Source organism: Hemicordylus capensis, chromosome 1 (assembly GCF_027244095.1).
Source record: "Hemicordylus capensis ecotype Gifberg chromosome 1, rHemCap1.1.pri, whole genome shotgun sequence".
Taxonomy (NCBI): Eukaryota; Metazoa; Chordata; class Lepidosauria; order Squamata; family Cordylidae; genus Hemicordylus; species Hemicordylus capensis.
In genome coordinates, this window is record NC_069657.1 from 139,538,250 (window position 1) to 139,559,555 (window position 21,306).

At 48.7% G+C, this 21,306-nt stretch overlaps 1 protein-coding gene across 4 annotated transcripts in view; it reads left to right on the forward strand.

Moving 5' to 3' along the window:
- Window positions 1–15,615, forward strand: part of LOC128334826 (acyl-CoA (8-3)-desaturase-like) — a 50,581-nt gene extending 34,966 nt beyond the window's left edge. For all 4 annotated transcript variants that reach the window (XM_053272223.1, XM_053272214.1, XM_053272204.1 and 1 more), the window contains 4 exons: window positions 1,368–1,464; window positions 11,763–11,842; window positions 12,926–13,051; window positions 14,104–15,615. In XM_053272223.1, coding sequence (XP_053128198.1) covers window positions 1,368–1,464; window positions 11,763–11,842; window positions 12,926–13,051; window positions 14,104–14,155 — 355 coding nt within the window. In that variant the 3' untranslated portion in view covers window positions 14,156–15,615. The remainder of the gene's footprint in view (window positions 1–1,367; window positions 1,465–11,762; window positions 11,843–12,925; window positions 13,052–14,103) is intronic.
- Window positions 15,616–21,306: the final 5,691 nt, after the last annotated feature.

The window sequence follows — 21,306 nt, forward strand, 5'->3', positions numbered from 1 at the left end:
AAGCTCTTCTGTTCTTAAGAGTGCATATTGAGGATCACTTAACACAGACTACTTTTGCTATTATGAGATCCTGAGCATGCACTTGTGCTTTTTAAAACTAAAAAACATAGATGAGCCACAGGGATCCACTTTAAAAAAAAAAAATTAGATCACAGAAGACTGCAACCATCCCATTTCTGCTTTACAGTTTTGTCCAGGCTCATAAACAGAGATTGTCAGCAACATGGCTGACTGACATATTCAACCTTTGGGGTTCTGGTCTGTCAAGAAACATGACAGCCTGTGTGGTTGAGCATGGCCTCTAGAAATGGGGGAAGAACTGATGAATGATGAGTAACACAGATTGTGCTTGCTATTTATTACTTTATATAGCACCATCTGTGTACATGGTGCTTTACAAAGAAGATAGATCCCTGTCCCAAGAGGTTCACAATCTGAAGTAGATTTACTGTCACTGGGCACAGATCTCTCCACTCTTTCAGCTTTTACACTCGCACACATTGCCAACTGCCTCATGGACTACACCTCTGGTCAGGTGCATCCATTGTACTTGCCAGTCCACATTGAACAGGCTGGGACTTCAATTGCATTGCAAGTCCAAACAATTGTCACAGATCCGGTCTCTAAAATGACTGGAGGACAAGATGGAGAATGCTGGAATGCAACTGTATTTTGGATTCTCTGTAGTAACAAATGAAATTGTCAGCTCCTGGGGAAAGATCTGGTGTGGAAGTAACCTTGTTTTCCCTTGCGAGCAGGGATCTAAAAATTTAGGCTTGGCTCACTAGCTAGCCATTATTTGTGGTCACCACCAATCCCCAATCTTCCATCAGATCCTTTTCTGGCACACAGAAATGGCAAATGGGACCCTCTCCTACTGGCAAACAAGGATCCCTGCTGTTTCTTACCTCCTCAAAAAGAGACTTCTGGGGAGGAGGTCTGTGTGGTGCTGGATATCCTGCTAGCCAGAAGGCTGGGGCCACATGCAACTGGCAATTGGATTTGTAGATGCCTGCTTATGTGTATTAGGATTGCTTCACACATTACATAAGTAGCAGGTATGTATTTCATGTTTAAATAAAGTTTCACACATGATATGGCATGACATGTTTTCTCACTATGTGTGCACAGAAACACCAATGTGTCTGTGCTGTACACATAGCAAATATATGTCAGTCTCCCACTTGGATGTAGAAATGTGTACCTGCTTTGGTGGTAATATGTAGAGCAGTTCTTGACATGTAGTTTGAACCTGAGTGTGCAAAATTTTACACGATAGATCCCACATCGACAAACTAAGTAAAGTTACAAGGTGGGTATCAAATGTGTGGATTTTGTGACATTACTCTGTGAATTTGACTCCACAGGTTTCTAGAATCAGCCTGGTTTGTTTGGGTTTCACAAATGAATCACATCCCAATGAAAATTGATTATGATAAAAATATGGACTGGCTGTCTACTCAGGTAAGGCTCTTTGTAACTGTTCAAAGCATTGAGGTATGAGATTCATTGTAGTCATTTCTGAATAGAGAACATTGAAAAGGGGAAATGAGTTGGTATATGAGCTCTCCCAGTTTGGAAATCTCTTAGCTGTTATGAGCCATGCCAAACTCCTCTCTGAGTTCCAGCTCTGCTCATAATGGCTCAGTCTCATATTAAGAAGCCTTCCTTGTAGATGAGAACCCCTGGAATTTAGGAGGAACCCTTGATTCTTGCTAGTCTATGTTGGTTTCCCTCTCCTTCCCTGTGATTTAGTCTGAGAAAGTACAGGGACAAGGGAAACTGGCAGCAGAAGGCTGGAGATGGCAGAGGAACTCTTCCAAGCTTGGTCTTTCCAATTGGGGAGAACTCAGGGACAGGGTATGTGGAGAAAGCCCAGGTCTCCAGGAAAACTCAGACTGAGATGATTCCTAAGTGAAATGAGGGGTATTTGCCAATCACTACTTCTAAAGGAAGGAATGCTGAGGAAGCACTGCAGTGTTTTTTGAAATGTGGAACATCCGCTCCTTGTTCTCTGTGATAATTTAGCTCCAGAACTGCTTGTATAGAATTCAGTTGTGACTAGCTTCAGTCAGGTGCAGTCTCCCCAGGGTTGTTCTAGTCAGAGGTGGCCCTTTAAGAACATAAGAACAGCTCTGCTGGATCAGGCCCAAGGCCTATCTAGTCCAGCATCCTGTTTCACACAGTGGCCCACCAGATGCCTCTGCGAAGCCCACAGGCAAGAGCTGAGGACATGCCCTCTCTCCTTCTGTTGCTCCCCTGCAACTGGTACTGAAGCATCGTGTGTAAGAGGCTGGAGGTGGCCCACAGCCACCAGAATAGTAGCCATTAATAGACCTGTCTTCCATGAATTTGTCTAAGCCCCTATTAAATCCATCCAAGCTGATGGCCATCACCACATCCCATGGCAAGGGATTCCTTAGATTAATTATGCGCTGTGTGAAAAAGTATTCTCCCTCAGACGAGGATTGTATCCGAGTATTATGGGTTGTCACGACCTACTGCTCTGAGACAGGGCCAAGTTTTTCTCTCTCAGCAGAAGGAAGGGACAGCCCCCTCAGCCTTCAGTCGTTCGCCCTGTCTCGCTCCAGCAGGTGCCTATTTGCCTTGCTCCTTTAAACACTGTTCTTAGCTTATTTCTCCCTGTTTTCCTTGTTTCCTTTCTCTCTCTTAAACTTTTCTTTAACAAAGAAGAAGAAGAAAGGCTGGAATAGTCGGGGTCTCAGGGAGACTAGTGGTGTAGCGCGTCTGCCTGTGATCTCTCCAGTAATCGCGGCTGCTCTGTTTGAGGGCAATGGAAGCCCAGGTTATGCGCTGTGAGAGGGAGGCTTCTCCCTCCCTCTCCGAGAATTCAGTGGCTCCTGCGACTTGCCACGCTGAGTGGGCTGCAGCTACCTTACCCACACCCATCGCTCAGGCCCCCAATGCTAAGAAGCTCACTAAGGAGCAGATAGCGGCGGCTCGCACCGCTAGCCACAGCAGCATGCAGGCGGCTACGGAGTCGCAGCTGCCAGTGACCACCTTGGCTGAGGGGGAGACGAGCGGGACGGTTTTTTCCCTGCCGTTGCTTCAAGAGGGGAGGTCAGATAGCGGCGGCAGCCCTGTGGAGGACGGGGCTGCTCAGGTAGGGGAAGATCGCGCCGTCCCATCCCCGGGCGAGCCGCCCGCCAAGTGTTCCCATCCATCTGGGACGGCTGAAGAGGCAGCACCTGCTGCAGCAGTTGAGGAGCAGATTCCTCCCAGCTTTGCAGCTCTTCTGAGGCGGGTGGTAGCGGAGGAGTTCAGGAAGCTTGTTCCCGCCCTGGCCCAGCAGATTCCCGCCACAGCCCCAGCGGCTGCCATTTTGGGCGCGCGCGGGGAAGATCTGGCTGGCGCAGCTATGCCACCAGCCATTCACCTCTCAAGCCCCTGTGGCAGAACTGGGGCCTCCCATCCTGTCCCCCTGTGCCCCGTGTCATCCTTCTATCCAAGGCTCCCTATCGGCCCCCACTCTTCTTCTTCCCAATGTGGGTGGGAAGCGCTTGGATGACACTGACTCTGGCTCAGGCAGAGAGGAGGGGGAGTTGTCAGGGGATGAGGGAGACAGTTTGTCAGCGCTGCAGGCCCCCTATAGGCTGTTTAGTCAGCCAGATTTTCCTGTCGTCCTCCATAAGGCCTGTGAGTTTCTGCGCCTGGAGGGGCTAGTTCCTGCTCTCCAGGATGTTACTGAAGGGGACCCAGCAGTATTGCCATCCCTTAAGGCCCCAGAGGTTGCAGTGCCTTGCCCGCAGCTTTTCCTAGACATCATCCAAGGTGAATGGGATTGGCCCCTGGAGAGTAAGGGTTCTCCTCCTGGGGTTAGGCAACTTGATACCACCACAAGGACGGTTATGGACAAGCTGCAGGTTCCACCAGTGGATAAGGAGGTGGCTTGCTTAGTTACTGGTGTGGTTTTTCCAAAGGATGGTGATGAGGTGCTGCAGAATATAGATGACAAAAAATGTTATGCTGCCTTGCGTCAGTCGCATGAAGCATCTGCACTGTCCTTGCGGGCATCTGTGGCCAATTCTATTTTTGCACGGGCTTCAATTCTTTGGGTCAAGGAACTCCTTCCACTGGTCCCACCGGAACTGCTGGCTCTTCGGCAGGGCCTCAACAAACTGGGCAAGGCTTCCACTTTTATGGCTGATAGCTCGCTTGACGCGGTGCAACTGTCTGTCAGAGCTGTGGCTTCTGACATTACAATGAGGTGCCATTTATGGCTTAAGAACTGGAAAGTAGATCAAAAGTCAAGGTGTGACTTGGCCAATTCCTCTTTTAAGGGGGGAAAGTTGTTTGGTGAGGCATTAGAGCTGGTGTTGATTGAGACAAAAGATAGGAAAAAGGCGATGCCTTCCAAGGTTCAACGGCAGGATTGCAGGTCTTTCTCTTCTAGCTCGGCTACCTCCAGCAATTTTGTCTCCAGGGGGTTCCGGTCTAATTTTCGTTCCCGCCAGGGAAAGCAAGACAAGTCCACCTGGTCAAAGCTGCAGGGTTCATTTCGGGACCGCCCACAGCCAAAGTTTCAGCAGACAGGCCAGTACCAAAAGCCTGGATTCAAGTGCCCCGCCTCCCAATGACTGCCTCTCAGGGCTGCAGGTGGGGGACAGACTTGGGGCGTTCACACAGGTATGGTCAAAAGCGTGTGTGGACGCCTGGATTCGTCAGACTGTGTCTCAGGGGTACAGTCTGGATTTTCTGTCACGTCCTCTAGACCGTTTCCTCCCCTCCCCTCGGTCACGCAAGCGGACCAAGCATGCCCTGATGTTGAAGGCCATCAAACATCTGCTCAGCATCAAGGCAGTCGAACTGGTTCACCCAGAGGAGGTGGGGCATGGGGTCTACTCTATTCTCTTTTTAGTCCCAAAAAAGAATGGGGAATGGAGGGCCATTCTGGATCTAAAATTTGTCAACCACTTCCTCAGGGGGAGGCAGTTTCGGATGGAGACCCTTCGTTCCATCTTGATGGCCCTTCAAGAGGGGGACTTCCTGTGATGCGTATCTACATGTCCCCATCCACCCCTTGGACAGGAGGTTTCTGCGCTTTGCCTACGCCGGGGCACATTTCGAGTATCGTGTACTCCCCTTCGGTCTCTCGACTGCGCCACGGGTGTTTACCAAAATCATGGTGGCACTTGTGGCGCACTTGAGAACCAGGGGGGTTCATCTTTACCCCTATCTGGAGGACCTTTTGATCTGGTCTCCGTCTCGTCTGAAGGCCCAGGAGGATGTCAAGGAGACCCTCGCGGTATTGGAAGCCCACGTTTCCTTGTGAACTTCAAGAAGAGCTCCATTGTCCCCCAGACCAAGATTCAGCATCTGGAGGCTGTTATCGATTCAGCACAAGGGGGACCGTCTGTCTGACTTGCAAAAGGAGACAGAAACTATTCACCTCATGCCGGAGGTTACAGGCTCGCTCTCACTCTGATATTCTCAGTCTGACTCAACTGCGGGGTCTCATGGTGTCAACGGTCGGGATTGTGCCTTGAGCACGCTTCCATTCTCGACCCCTTCAGTGGCTCCTCCTGCCTGTTCAGGATCTATTAACCACCAGGTCCCATCTCAGGATCCCACTGACCCCTCATGTTCAACACTCCATGGATTGGTGGGTGTCTCAGGCTCTGTGCAAAGGGGTAGGCTTCCTGCCAGTCAATCATGTCGTGGTCACAACAGATGCCAGTCTTCTGGGATGAGGAGGTCATTGCGGGCGATGGGTGGCTCAAGGTCAGTGGTCAGAGGAGGAGTGGCTCCAGTCAATCAATTGGCTGGAGCTCCGGGCCATCCAACTTGCCCTCGTCCAGTTTCTTCCCGAGGTTCGCAACAGTCATGTTCTGGTGTGTACCGACAGCGCAACGGCCAAGGCTCATCTCAACTGTCGGCGGGGACAAAGTCTTGGTCCTTGATGTGCAAGACCGAAGCCTTGCTGCACTGGGCAGAAAGGAATCTGTATTCACTGGAAGCCAATCATGTCAGCAGTGTGGACAATATGGTGGCGGACTGGTTGAGCCGGTCTCAACTGGACCAGGCGGAGTGGATTCTGGATGATCAGGTTTTTCAGGCGATCATTTGACACTATGGCAGCCGCCTGGTGGACCTGTTCACAGTCTCAGTCAATGCCAAGGTAGACAGGTTCTTCTCCAGGTATCTGTCTCCAGGGGTAGAGGGAGTAGATGCCTTGCTGTCCCCCTGGCCTCGGGGTCTGCTTTATGCCTTCCCGCCTGTTGCTGTTCTGTCCAGAACAGTGCAAAAGATTCATCATCAAAGAGCGGGGGTCATTCTTGTGGCTCTGCACTGGCCGCATCGGCCTTGGTTTTCGGACCTGGTTGCTATGTTGACAGAGCCCCCGCTTCCCCTTTGGAGTCAGCCCCATCTCCTTCAACAGGGTCTGGTTTTCCACCCAGACCCAGAGTGGCTCAATCTTCACGCTTGGAGATTGAGAGGGACTCTCTAGTGGCCTGCGGCTATTCTTCTGCAGTTCGCGACACCATCCTGGCTTCTAGGCGCCCTTCTACGGTCCGAGTGTATCAATCTACTTGGCAGGAGTATTCTCTATGGTGTGGATCCTCGGGTGGAGATCCCCTGTCCCCTTCCATTGGGCAGGTCTTGGGGTTTTTGCAGGCTGGCCTAGACAGGGGGCTTCGGCCCAATACTCTCCGACGTCAGCTGTTTGCCATCGCATCCATGCTGCAAGTTCCAGGTGTTCCTTCGCTGTCCGGGCATCCTCATATGTAGTGTTTTCTTAAGGGAGCGGCGGCCTTAAAGCCTCCTCCGGTCCATTGTTTTCCCACATGGGATCTGAACCTCGTGTTACGGGTCTTCATGAAGGCCCCTTTTGAACCTCTGTGGACTGTGTCTTTGCTCATTCTTACGTTGAAGGTTTTGTTTTTGGTGGCCATTACCTCGGCCCGGCAGGTCTCCAACTTGGGTGCGTTATCAGTCCAGAAGGAATTATGTCTGGTCTTTCCAGATTATGTGTTGCTACGCACGGACCCTACTTACCTCCCAAAGGTGAATTCTGTGCTTCACAGGGCACAGGAACTTATGCTTCCCTCTTTTTGTCCCAGTCCCTCTTCTCCTAAGGAGAGGGAATAGCACAAGTTGGACGTTGGTCGCGCGATTCGTATTTACTTGAGGCACACTAAGATATTTAGAGTTACTGAGTCCTTTTTTGTCTCTTTTAGAGCTTGTTCATTGGGGAGGAAAGTTTCTGCCTCTTCTCTAGCACGTTGGATTTGCCAGACCATTCAGCTGGCATACGTGACAGCAGGGGAAACAGTACCAGATGGCATTACGGCTCACTCAACCCAGAGTGCAGCAGCTTCTGTGGCTTTTTCCACACTGGCTCCCCTGGCCGATATCTGTAGGGCAGCCACCTGGACCTCTCTTTCAACCTTTGTGAGGCATTACAAAATACATGATTGGACGTTTGCCGATGCCTCTTTCGGCCGGCGAGTACTGCAGCGGGTAGTTCCTTCATAGGACTAGACTCTGTTTTCCCCGCCCATTATTCGTAGCAGCTATGGTTTGTCCCATAATACTCGGATACAATCCTCGTCTGAGGGACAATGAATCGTTGGCACTCACCTGAATGGTCATTCTCCTTAGACGTATGGATTGTATCTGACCCGCCCGATTGTGTGTCTGATCCTGTTCCCCGCTTTGTTGGCCTCTCTTCACTGTACCCTGTATTTATGTGGGGTGGTGTTTCCTACTCCGGATCTTAGTCTCCTCAAGAGGAGCAGTTCAGTGTTAGGTTTAGAGCATGGGTTGCTCTCCGGTTCTATGTGGGCTCGCTCCGCGGGACTATTCTTCCCCGTCTTTGTGGGGTTATTTCTGTTGTTTTACTTGTTCTGCAGTGTTTCTCTTTTATTAGCTGGAGCATTGAAGTGCTTGTTATTGACTGAAGGGGCTGTCCCTCCCTTCTGCTGAGAGAGAATAACTTTCTGTTTGGCCCTGTCTTGGAGCAGTAGTTCATGACAACCCATAATACTCGGATACAATCCATACGTCTGAGGAGAATGACTATTGAGGTGGGTGCCAACGATTCATTTCCTCTTGTCTTCTTGGGGTTCCTAAGTCTCTCAGCCTTCAGTTTCATGGGCTGATTCCTGGTTCTAATGTTGTGTGTGTGAGAGAAAATTTCTCTGTCCACCCTCTTCACTTCATGCATAATCATATATATATCTTGATCATGTGTCCCCTTATTTGCCTCTTTTTTCCAAAGTAAAGAGCCTCAGATGCTGTAGCCTAGCCTCATAAGGAAGATGTTCCAGGCCCCTGATCATCTTGGTTGCCCTCTTCTGCACCTTTTCCAGTTCTACAATATCCTTAAGATATGGTGTCCAAAACTGTACGCAGTACTAAAGATGTGGCCACACTATTAGGGGTGTGCAAGGTTCGGAGTCCCCCCCGGTCCGGAGGGGGGGGGACTGTGACTTTAAGCGGGGGGGGGTAGTACTTACCCACCCCCGCCGCGCTTCCCCCTCCGGCGCTGTTCCTTGTTAAAATCTTCTTGGGGCGACAGAGCTCCGCTCTGCCGCCCCTGCCCCCGTCGTCGCTTGTAAGGCTGTTAGAAAGACGAGCGCTAGTGGCGCGCATGCGCTCTGCGCAGCGCGCGCGCTCGTCTCTGACGCTGTGGCGCGCGCGCCGCAGCGTCAGAGACGAGTGCGCACGCTGCGCAGAGCGCATGCGCGCCACTAGCGCTCGTCTTTCTAACAGCCTTGCAAGCGACGACGGGGGCAGGGGCGGCAGAGCGGAGCTCTGTCACCCCAAGAAGATTTTAACAAGGAACAGCGCCGGAGGGGGAAGCGCGGCGGGGGTGGGTAAGTACTACCACCCCCCCCCGCTTAAAGTCACAGTCCCCCCCCCCTCCGGACCGGGGGGGACTCCGAACCTCCAGACCGGTCCGGCGGTCTGGCCAATGAGGCCAGACCAAAACCGTGCACACTGCTACACACTATAGATTTGTATAAGGGCATTATAATATTAGCATTTTTATTTTCAATCCCCTTCCTAATGATCTCTAGCATGGAATTGGTCTTTTTCACAGCTGCCGCACACTGAGTAGACACTTTCAACAAACTATACACCACGACTCCAATATCTCTCTCCTGGTCAGTAACAGAAAGCTCAAATCCCATCAGCGTATCTGTGAAGTTGGGGTTTTTTGCCCCAATATGCATCACTTTACACTTGCTTACACTGAACCGCATTTGCCATTTTGTTACCCACTCCCCCAGTTCGGAGAGGTCTTTTTGGAGCTGCTCACAATCTGTTTTGGATTACACTACCTTAAATAGTTTAGTGTCCTCTGCAAGTTTGGCCACTTCGCTGCTTACCCCCCAACTTCTAGATCATTTATGAACGCCTCAAATTGGCCCAGTTCTTCAGCCTCTAAACCCGAGAAGCTCAATTCCAGAGAGGGTATATGGCAGGGCTGCACAACTAAAATGCCCTGGTGGGTTGGAATGAGCCCCTGGTGGCACAGTGGTAAAACTGCCACCCTGTAACCAGAAGGTTACAAGTTTGATCCTGACCAGAGGCTCAAGGTTGACTCAGCCTTCCATCCTTCCGAGGTCAGTAAAATGAGTACCCAGAAATGTTGGGGGCAATATGCTAAATCATTGTAAACCGCTTAGAGAGCTCCGGCTATAGAGCGGTATATAAATGTAAGTGCTATTGCTAAGTGCTATTGCTATGTTAAAGAATACTGGTCCCAATACCGATCCCTGGGGGACCCTACTTCCATCCATTGTGAAAAGTATCAATTTATTCCTCCCTTCTGTTTCCTGTCCTTCAACAAGTTGCCAATCTACCCATGAACCCATTCCCTTATCCCATAACTGCTAAGCTGACTCAAGAGCCTTTGGCAGGGAACTTTATCAAAAACTTTTTGGAAGTCCAAGTATACTATGTCAACCAGATCACCTTTATCCATATGCCTGTTGATACTCTCAAAGAATTCTAAAAGGTTAGTGAGGCAAAACATGCCCTTACAGAAGCCATGTTGGTTCTCCTTCAGCAAGGCCTTCTCTTCTATATGTTTAGCAATTTTGTCCTTAAGTATTCTTTCCATCAATTTACCCAGCACCAAAGTTAAACTGACCTGCCTGTCATTTCCCGGATCTCTTTTTGAAAATTGGAGTTACAGTTGTTTCTTTCCAGAGCCTCATTGTAGGGACAAGTTACCTATTTTTGCTAGGAGATCAGCAATTTCACATTTGAGTTCCTTCAGAACTCAAATCTCAGAACTCAGATCTGGCCCTGCCAATGTATTAATTTTTAGTTTTTCAAGCAGTTTAGAACATCTTCCCTTGTCGCCTCAAATTGGCCCAGTTCTTCAGCCTCTAAACCCGAGAAGCTCAATTCCAGAGAGGGTATATGGCAGGGCTGCACAACTAAAATGCCCTGGTGGGTTGGAATCAACCACGACATGGTATTCGAGGGCCTATGTCAATTTTCAGCACATCAATACATTGAAAGTAATTATTACATATATTAATGAAAGCAGTTATTTGTTACTGGTGGATCTTTTCCCTTTGTCAAGGGACCTACAATTTTACCTAGAGATAGTGGCCAGAAAACAGGCCCTGTTCCTGTTCAGTTACTGCAACAACTGACCCAAAGGGTAATTGTCTGCCTTTCTAGGGTGCTGTTGCTGCGGGATATTTCTACCTGCGGGCCAGCAAAAAAGTCCCCATGGGCCAGATCTGGCCCCCGGGCCTTATGCTGTGCAGGCCTGGTATATGGTCAGTATCCTCTGCTGTGAAGACAGATGCAAAGAACTCATTCAGTTTCTCTGTAATCTCCTTATCCTCCTTAATAATTTCTTTCACATCCTCATCATCGAAGGGGTCAACCTTGTCACACACTCATCATCGAAGGGGTCAAATCCGCTCTGGCAGGTTTTCTACTTCTGATATATTAAAGAAGCTTTTGTTCTTCCCCTTGACACTTATAGTTATAAGCTCCTCAAACTCTTTTTGCATCTTTTATTGTTTCTTTGCATTCCCAGAGTCTACAGTATGTTCCTTCCTGTTCTCTTCATTTAGGCAGGACTTCCATTTTCTGAAGGAAGTCTTCTTCCCTTTTATAGCTTCACTGATTCTACTTGTTAGCCATGCTGGGGTCCTCCTGAACTTGGTGGCACCTTTCCTCCTTCTTGGTATACATTCCTAATGAGCTTCTAGTATTATGGTTTTAAATAAGTTCCAACTTTCTGGAGTGATTTGACCCTCCTGACTTGCCCTTTCAGCTTCCTTTTTACCAGTCCCCTCATTTTTGAGACGTTTTCTCTTCTGAAGTCCAACACATCTGTGTTGGATTTCCTTGACAATGCTCCACTTGCATATATGCTGAATTGGATCACACTATGGTCGCTGTTCTCCAGTGCATCTGCAGCTCCAGGACCTGGTGCAAGATGTCAGAGCTGCAGAACCACTGGAGAACAGCGACCATAGTGTGATCCAGTTCAGCATATATGCAAGTGGAAAGGGGGCTAGTCCCCAACGAGGAGCATGAGGCAAGGCAGCATTTTGCACCTTGCCTCAGGCAGCACGATACCTTGGGCCACCCCAGTTCCAGTGCATGAAATAAAGGCATGGCACCCATTATTCCCCATCCTTAATGCCTTAGTATAATTCTTAATCTGCTGCTGAATGCTAATATATTTAAGCTGTTTAAATATGTTGTACCTTTATGCTGGTCAAAGACAGAAATAAAATCATCATGATGATTTTCCACAGATGTATGCAACATGCAATGTGGATCAGTCCCCGTTCAATGACTGGTTCACCGGCCATTTGAATTTCCAGATTGAGCACCAGTAAGTAAGCCTGCCAATGCAACCAAATCCTTTGGATTATTTCATAGTGTGGTTTCACAACACAGGTGAAACCACTGTAGACAGCAGGGTTCCACTTTTTCACTCACCCCTTGGTAGCTTGTGCTGCCTTCCACTGATGACAACCCCCAGCCTTCTTCCCATATTTGAAGGCTGCAGAGGGTGACAGAGATTGTCCCACCATTGGGCTGCATCTCCCCACCAGCAAGGTTGAGAAGATAGCTCGGGTTTGCTTTGCCTGCTGCCACCTGCAAGATACTCTGAGTGCCTCACAAACACAACTGCCGAATGGGACAAGTCCCTGCTCACCTTTTCCAGCTCCCAAGTTACAGAAGAGAACTTGTATATAAGGAATAATCCCCGACTGCAACCTTTGGAGCTGGGAAGGGTGCTAGGAATTGTCCCTGACCTCACACTACATCTTAGAGGCAGGGACAAGAACTTGGGGGAAGAGCAAGGCACTGGTTGACAACCTTTTGGCTGGCCACCAAAGCCAGCTAAAATTGGTTGGCCCCTAATATGAGGAATGGGAATTAAATAAGAGGCATGTGTCTACTGAACCTGTGGGCTCTCCTCCTTCCTCCAAGGAGCTCAGGGCAGCAGCATCCATAGTCTTCTCCCCCTCCCCACACTTTTCTTAATTCTCAAAACAACAAATACTTATATACCGCTTTTCAACAAAAGTTTCCAAAGTGGCTTATATAGAGAAATAATAAATAACTTAATTAAATTAAGTAAGATGGATCCCTGTCCCTAAAGAGCTCACAGTCAAAAAAAGAAACCCTAAGATAGACACCAGCAACAGTTACTGGAGGTACTATGCTGGGGGTGGGTAGGGCCAGTTACTCTCCTCCTGCTCAATAAAGAGAATCACCATGTTAAAAGGTGCCTCTGCCCAATTAGCTACCTTGTGAAGTAGGTTAGCCTGAGAGAATGAGCAGCCATAGGTCACCCAGTGAACTACATGACTGTGGGTGGACTTGAACTCAAGCCTCCCTAGCCAAATCCAGCACCTTACCACAGCACCACACTGGTTTTCATGTTTATCTTTTCCTCTCTCCGCAGCCTCTTTCCCACAATGCCTCGGCACAACTATGCAAAGGTAGCCCCCTTGGTTAAATCCCTCTGTGCCAAGCATGGCATTGACTATGAATGCAAGCCGCTGCTTGCTGCCTTTAGGGATATATTGCAGTAAGTATGATGGGGATGTTTTAAGTGTTGAGGGGTGTGAGGAGAAACTTTAAAGTCTTCACACAGCAGAGTATGCTCTGGTGGTAAAGAAGTTTAGGCCAAGAGATTATCTTAAGACAGTAGTTTGAGTTCAAAAAACAGACTTATTAAGAAACTAAAATATCATATACTGAGAGAGACATAGAACAACATGCCCAAACAGGCGTTAGCCTTCAGCAACCAACAGATTCAAACTGACTCTAACCAAGAGACCTAATAACATAACTCCTCTAGTGGCCGAAAGAGGTTACTGCGGTGGTAAGAGTCAGTGCTGTAGATAGAATCCTCGCTTCTAACATTAAGAACTGCTAAATGGCAAGTGTGGGGAGGAGGCAGAGGAGAAGTAGAAGAAATGCAGGTGCCCTGGACAGCAGCTAACTTTGGAGTTGAGCAAGAGCTGAAGGGCCAGCAACATTCGCTCCACCTGCTGACTCCCATATGACCCAAGCAACAGAGACCTTGGCAGTCCATGCCTTAACATACACACATCCACTCACTACTTCTTGGCTGTGTCTGGACTCCTGTGTGGAACTGAGAAGCTGACGTGCATAAGGAGGGAACTATGATGGAGCCTCTGTTGCGGTTCACATTCAGGAGCAGGGTCTAAAGGGCCCTTTGCACGTGTTCCGGCTCAGAGCATTAAACCAAATTTGAGGAGTCAGAGGTCTGAGAGTGGCTGTCCCATTTCTTTACTTTTGTCAAAGGCAGCTATGGATGGATGAGTGACATGAATTGGGACTACAGTGCTAAGGGGAGGTTAACCCTTTACATATAATATTTGGGATGGGTGGGGTGTAGCTTAGTTACAGGGGCATGTATATTTTCGCAAATGGGAATGTTGGTGGGTGGTAGAAACAGGCAAAGCATAAAAAGTGGGGAACTGGTGTGGGATAGCTGCTTGTACGTTGATACAGAGACCAAAGATGGCTAGTGGGAAGAAAATGGCCTGTCTAGCTCTAATTGTTGGTTGTCCCTTATCTTTGTTTCATTATACCTTCTGTACTCTCTTGCAGCTCTCTGAAGGATTCAGGAGAAGCCTGGCTTGATGCATATCTGCACGGATAGGAATAAATCCTATCATTAGTCATGAAGATACATCACAGATAGAGGGCAGCTAATGCACTAAGGAAGAATTTGGCATCTGGTGGGTTAACCGGGTGGATGGTAGAAATTCTGCAGTTTCTCTCACATCTGTGCATTGTTTTTTGTGCACATTGTGTTACTACTGTTAGGGTCATGAGAAGGGAAGACTGGTGTTTCATCTATGAGTACATTTCACTTGCTGAATGTATGAGATTGAGACCTGGCCGTCTTTTTTCGTGGCAGAAGGAAGTTATGAAACAGTTTAAAGTGGAAAGACAGTTACAGTGAAACCTGTGGAAGCCACAAAGTTTTTAAGGAACAGCTTTAGATTTTAGGCATAGCTTCAAGATGAAGGTGTCATTTCCAGTTTCCATGAGGGAGGAGGAAAGGGACAAAACTTCTACCACAGTTCAAAGGCCCCCAAAGCACTATATTTAGAGCACTGGTGGGGGGTTACTTTTTCCATCCTTGCTGATGAAAAGAGGTGCTCCTACAGAATGTGGAAGGGACTACCCTTCTCCCTAAATTGCACCTTCTGGAAGATTCCTTTCCACTGCTTGGAAAGTGGACCCAACTAGACTTCTGGCAGATTCATGCAACTCAATAGGTTCTCAAAATCAGCATTAGGGTAGGAGAAGCCTCCTGCCTTAGATCATGAGCCATAAACACTCCTGATTGGCCATCATGATAATTCTACAAACAAGGTAGGCGGATGGGGAAATGCTCATCTGCAGGCTGGGTACAGAGGAGGGTGGCAGCAGTGACCCCAGAACTTGTACCAGCTCCAGAGTGAGAGTGGAAGGAAATCACTCCCTGCACCTCCCATGTCCATACCCAGCTCTCAGATGATCATTTTGCTCTCCTCCTATGTTGCTTGTAGAATTACCACAAAGGCCCACTGGGAGCATGCATGGCTCCCAAATGCTGGCCCTGAGAACAGCCCTTGTGACTTCTGTGCTATTTGGTGTTGCATCATCTTACCAGTGATCATGGCCCTCAGGTGATAGAAGTGAGCAGATACCTCTCTGTTCTACTGGCCATATCAAAGAATGTGGCAGCCAAGGCTGCCACCCTGATGATGCCTGTGCTCACACTGGCAACTTTGGCATGATTTCAGATTTCTTCTGTGGGAGAGAAACTATATGAGTGGGGTTTCTGGGCTATCTGGCATTGCCATGGAGCTCTTGGCTCACGTACTCTGTGTAGTGCATGTTGGTGGGAAGGGGGCACCTTCCGGCTGCAGTGTGTGAACGAAAGCAGTGACTCTTGCTTTGTCTGGCAGTTAGTTAAATGTTTGATTACCTTTTGCCCATGTTGAAAGCCCTGATCTTCTGCTAGTTCAGTAGCACAGCCCTCTTAGGATGTACGCTGCTTCATGTGTACATATTTTTATTTATTTGTTTTCTTTTTAATGTGTTTCATAAACTTCTTGCTTCACTGTGTGTGGCTGTCTGGTTTTTGTTGACATAAGTAAGCATGGGCACAACTTTGACACTGGCATGACTTCAGTGAACATAGTCAACTTGGTAATGTGAGGAGTAGAGGCGTGTTTTTCACACCTTGGCTCCAGGAGTTAAAGATCAACCGTGGAAAAGGAAAAGAGGTTGATACGCCACCCACAGCTGGAATGCTTGCTTTCATACCAGAAACTGTCATTGCAGTTTTGGAGCAAGCTATCCTATTCCAGACCTGCTGTGTGGTGTTGTAGATGAGCAGCAGAGTATAATGCAAAAACTTCCTTTCTTCTATCAAGGGGAAACAATTGGCCAAGAAGACCTTTCAAGGTTGACCCAATGAAACTAGTGCACATTGTTCCTGAAGTGGAGAAGTATATTGCACTCACCCCAGAGTCAGGGCCAGTCAACTTGTTCCCCATCTGAGGATCATTGGCTTGAAGCTGCTGCATCCTCAGTGATGTGTGTGCTGCAGAAGGGGAGGGAGGAGGGTGAAGACTCTCCTTTGCTGCTGATTAACTGATTATATGCTGAAGCTCAGCATACACCTCCCTCAGCTTGACTAGCAGGTTCAGAAAATTAGCACAGAGTACTCCCAATGAAATTAATGGGACAAGTTAACTTGCCCTATTAATTTCAATGGGACTACTCAATAATAACGGAGTCTGCTTGCAAGCCAGTTACTGGAGTCTGTCCCATAAATATAACACTTAAATTTGTGTATGTGTGTACATACATACACACACACACTCACTCACTGAGTTACCTGAGCCAAAGGTTTGATGGAATGGGTACACTTGTTAAAGAAGGTTGAGAACCTGCAGATTAGATGGGTTCATGAGACTCCATACATCTTGGAATAAATAACAAGAAGGAGGAAAGGTACCACCAAGTTCAGGAGGATGCCAGCATGGCTAACACGTAGGCAGGGAAGCTATAAAAGCGAAGAAGACTTCCTTCAGAAAATTGAGGTCCTGCCCAAATGATGTGAACAGGAAGGAACATAAACTCTGGCAAAAGAAATACAAAGAAACAATAAGGGATGCAAGAAGAGAGTTTGAGGAGCATATACAGGTGAAACTTGGAAAATTAGAATATTGTGCAAAAGTCCATTAATTTCAGTAATGCAAATTAAAAGGTGAAACTGATATATGAGACAGACGCATTACATGCAAAGCGAGATAAGTCAAGCCTTAATTTGTTATAATTGTGATGATCATGGCGTACAGCTCATGAAAACCCCAAATCCACAATCTCAGAAAATTAGAATATTACATGGAACTAAGAAGACAAGGATTGAAGAATAGAACAATATCGGACCTCTGAAAAGTATAAGCATGCATATGTATTCAGTACTTGGTTTGGGCCCCTTTTGCAGCAATTACTGCCTCAATGCGGCGTGGCATGGATGCTATCAGCCTGTGGCACTGATGAGGTGTTATGGAAGACCAGGATGCTTCATTAGCGGCCTTCAGCAATTCTGCATTGTTTGGTCTCATGTCTCTCATCCTTCTCTTGGCAATGCCCCATAGATTCTCTATGGGGTCAGGTCAGGTGAGTTTGCTGGCCAATCAAGCACAGTACACTGTATACTTTTCCAAGTTTCACCTGTAGGTAGAAGTGTCAAGGGGAATAATGAAAACTTCATTAAATATATCAGAAGTCTAAAACCTGCCAGAGGCAGTTGGCCCCTTAGATGATGAGGGCATGAAAGAGATTATTAAGGAACATAAGAACAGCTGTGCTGGATCAGGCCCAAGGCCCATCTAGTCCAGCATTTTGTTTCACATAGTGGCCCACCTGATGCTACTGGAAGCCTACAGGAAGGAGTTGAGGGCATGCCCTCCCCTCCTGCTGTTACTTCCCTGCAACTGGTACTTAGAGGGATCCTGCCTTTGAGGCTGGAGGTGGCCTATAGCCCTCCGACTAGTAGCCATTGATAGACCTCTGTGAAGTTATCCAAACCCCACTTAAAGCCATCCAGGTTGTTGGCTGTCACCACATCTTATGGTAGAGATAATTACACAAGTTGATTATGCATTGTGTGAAAAAGTACTTCCGTTTGTTGGTTCTAGATTTCCTGGCAATCAATTTCATGGCTTCTAGTGTTTTGTGAGAGGGAGAAAAATTTCTCACTTTCTCCACATGCATGATTTTATAGACCTCTATCATGTCTCCCCTCAGTTGTCTTTTTTTCTAAATTAAATAGCCCCAGGTGTTGTAGCCTTACCTCATAAGAAAGGTGCTCTGGGCCCCTGATCATCTTGGTTGCCCTCTTCTGCACCTTTTCCAGTTCTACAATGTCCTTTTTTAGATGTGGTGACCAAAATTGTACACAGTACTCCAGGTGTGGCTGCACCATAGATTAGTAGAAGGGCATTATTATGTTAGCAGTTTTATTTTCTTCCCTTCCTAATGACCCCTAGCATGGAACTGGCCTTTTTCACAGCTGCCACACATTGAGTCGACACTTTCAACAAGCTATCCACCACAGCCCCAAGATCCCTCTCCTGGTCAGTCACCGACAGCTCAGATCCCATCAAAGTATACTTGAAATTGGGGGTGGCAGCGGAGTGGTGGACAGAGTTTCAGCACTTGAATGTCAGTACTCCCTTTCAAGCCCCTCAAGCCCAGTGGGTGGTCATCATACAAACCGGCAATACAACAGTGAAAGCCTACGTCAATCGACAAGGCGGCACGTTGTTGAGGAGTCTGCTGTTTCTATCACTGGACCTTTGGCATTGGTGTGTGGCACATGTGGTGATGCCTCAGGTGGTTCACATACAAGGTTTCCTGAATATTCAAGCGGACACTCTGAGCAGGATGACTGTTCTCCCGCGAGTGGGCATTGCATCAAGGTGTTTTGAGGGACATATTTGTATCTTGGGGGGTCCCAACTCTAGACCTATTTGGTCCCAGGACAATATACAATGTGACCTCTACGGCTCCAGGCCTTCGACCTGTCCTGGATGGGCCCTCTTCTGTATGTGTTTCCCCCATTTCCCCTCATTTTGAGGGTCGTGCGCAAACAGCGTGGATGGGGCCAGGGCAATCCTGATAGCCCCATGGTGACCCAGGAAGCCTTGGTTTCCGACCCTGATGCATTTAGCAGTGGATTGGAAATGCCTGCTGGACCTGCTGTCTCAGGAACAGGGACATGGGGTACTGGGTTCTGTTGTTTCTGAGATGTTTTGAGTGTAGATTCAGATTCTCTGGTAGCATATGAGAGTGGATTCATGGTTTGTCATTGAAAATCTCATATGCTACCAGAGAATCTACACTCAGAACACCTCAGAACCCTCAGGTCTGCTGAAACCTCCATTATTCTGGGGGGTGGGGGACCTTAAAGAAGCGTTAACTTAAACAATTCCAAAGAAATCAGCCCTTTGCCCTGTTCCTCTGGAATCTGGGTGGTGGCAGGCACCCCTTGGGGCACTGCCACCCAACCCACTGTTTTGTCCCTCAGGCCTTTGGCTTTCTGCCCCAAAGACATGTCAACTTCAGAAATTCTTTAAAAATCAGCCCTTTTCCCAATTCCTTTGGAATCTGGGTGGCAGCAGGTACCCATTGGGGCACTACCACCGGAACCACGCTTCTGCCCCTAAAGCCCCCTTTCTGCCCCAAATCCACCCCAAATAACATCAACTTCTCACATAAACAACAGCAGAGCTTTGGAAAAAAATCAGGCAGATTTCCAAAGGTCATGCACACTTACACCCCCCCCCCCCCGAAATGCAATTGATCTACACACAATAGTGTGAAACAACAACAATGAAATGCACACTGCCCCACTGGGCAATGAGGGTAAAATTTACCCTTAAATTTGCTTAAAAGGAATAAGGAGGCAATTGCCAGCAGATCAGCTAATGCTTTCACTGGCCAATCTGCGGGCTGGAAGGGCTGGAAATTCAAACAGATGTCAAAACTCAAAATGGAGACTGAAGGAGAAAGACTTTTTGCAATTGCAAAATGGAGTTCCAAAACAGCTGAAACAACAAAACATTTTGTATCCGAAACAGGGACATTTTGTTTTGGCCACAAAATTTTCTGTTTTGAGCATTGGGTGTTTTGTTTTGGCTACAAAACAGCCGAAAAGGACTATTTTGTGCACAAAACATTTTGTATCCGAAACAAAACGCACATCCTTAGTAACGATCAGCAGTTTGGCTTTGCGGCGGTGGCAAGCAACCCCGCAGCAGCCATTTAATGTCTCCCGCACACCTTGGGGGCCATGGGCAAGGGCTCCATGGTCTGGGGGTAAGAGCACCTCCGGGCGGGTGGGTGATGCTGAACATCTGCCCACTCACCCACCCACCCTGTCCACTGGCCATATACTACGAGCCCCACATTTTGGAGGGCCTTGCAATCTCCCGGTATGGAGCACATCCCTGCACCCCCTCGCAGGGAGCAAAGGGCTCCGCCGGGGGCGGCACAGAGCAGCCCTGGTCAGCAGCAGCTGGTTCTGTAACCACCGCTACAGTCTACCAGCCTTGGAGAGGGTCCCCGGGTTGCTGCCCCCCCACCCTGTGAGCCAGGCACAGCCTTGGGGCTTTTTTGGTGGCCGCCCCATGCCCGCCGGCCCCTCCAGCATGTCTGTCACTTGGGAGCGGCTCTGGGTGCTTTTCTAGCCTGGAAGCGAGCATGAAACCTAGCTGAACTGCTGGGAGCCTCTGGAGGTGGGATGTGTGGTGGGGCCCTTTGCACTTCGGGAAGGAGCTCCCCTGCCTGCCGGAAGGTCGTCTGGCCGTCCCACCCCCTTCCTGCCTGTTGGAGACCTTGTCGGACCCACCCAGAGCAGCCGCCGCCATCTGCTTGGGAAGGAGGAGAGCGTTGGCAAGACTGCTGCTGCTCCCTGCCCTGCCTTTCCCTGGATTCTGAGCGGGGCAGGGACTTGATTCTTGGGCTGCTCCTTCAGCGGCTTTGCTGAGCACATCTCTAGCCCAATTCCTTTTGAACTGGCTCCCAGCAGCAGCCGCCACAGCAGCAGCACTCCCTGACCGCCCCCACTGGTCTCTGCGAACAGAAAAGGGAGGTTGCTGCCGCTGCAGAGGTACATAGCCAGGCTGGAGTGGGCCTGGAGACCTCACTTTACCGGAGCCCTGCCCACACGTAGGAGTTAGCCCTGCAACCATGGCCACAATGGTGCGAGCCCCGCTCTCCCCTGCCACAGCTGCACACAGGAAAAATGACGTGTGTGTGTGTGCGTGTGCGTGTGCACGCACGCACGCACACGCGCACACGCACACACACTGCTCAGCTCATTCTACATTCTCTGTGCAACACAGTCCTGCAGATGGGGCAGGGCTTGTGTGCCAGTGAGCCCACCAGCACCCCCAATGCATGATGTAGTGGTTAGAGTGCTGGACTAGGACTGGGGAGACCTGAGTTCAAATCCCCATTCAGCCATGGTACTTGCTGGGTGACTCTGGACCAGTCACTTCTCTCTCAGCCTAACCTCCTACTAGGGTTGTTGTGAGGAGAAACCTAAGTATGTAGTACACTGCTCTGGACTCCTTGGAGGAGGAGGAAGAGCGGGATATAAAATATAATAAATAAATAAATCCCCAGCTGCTCCCCAAGGAATGGACATGATAGTTGCCTATTTGGAGAGGAGAGCTGGCCTTGTGGTAGCAAGCATGACTTTTCCCCATAGCTAAGCAGGGTCCACCCTGGTTGCAT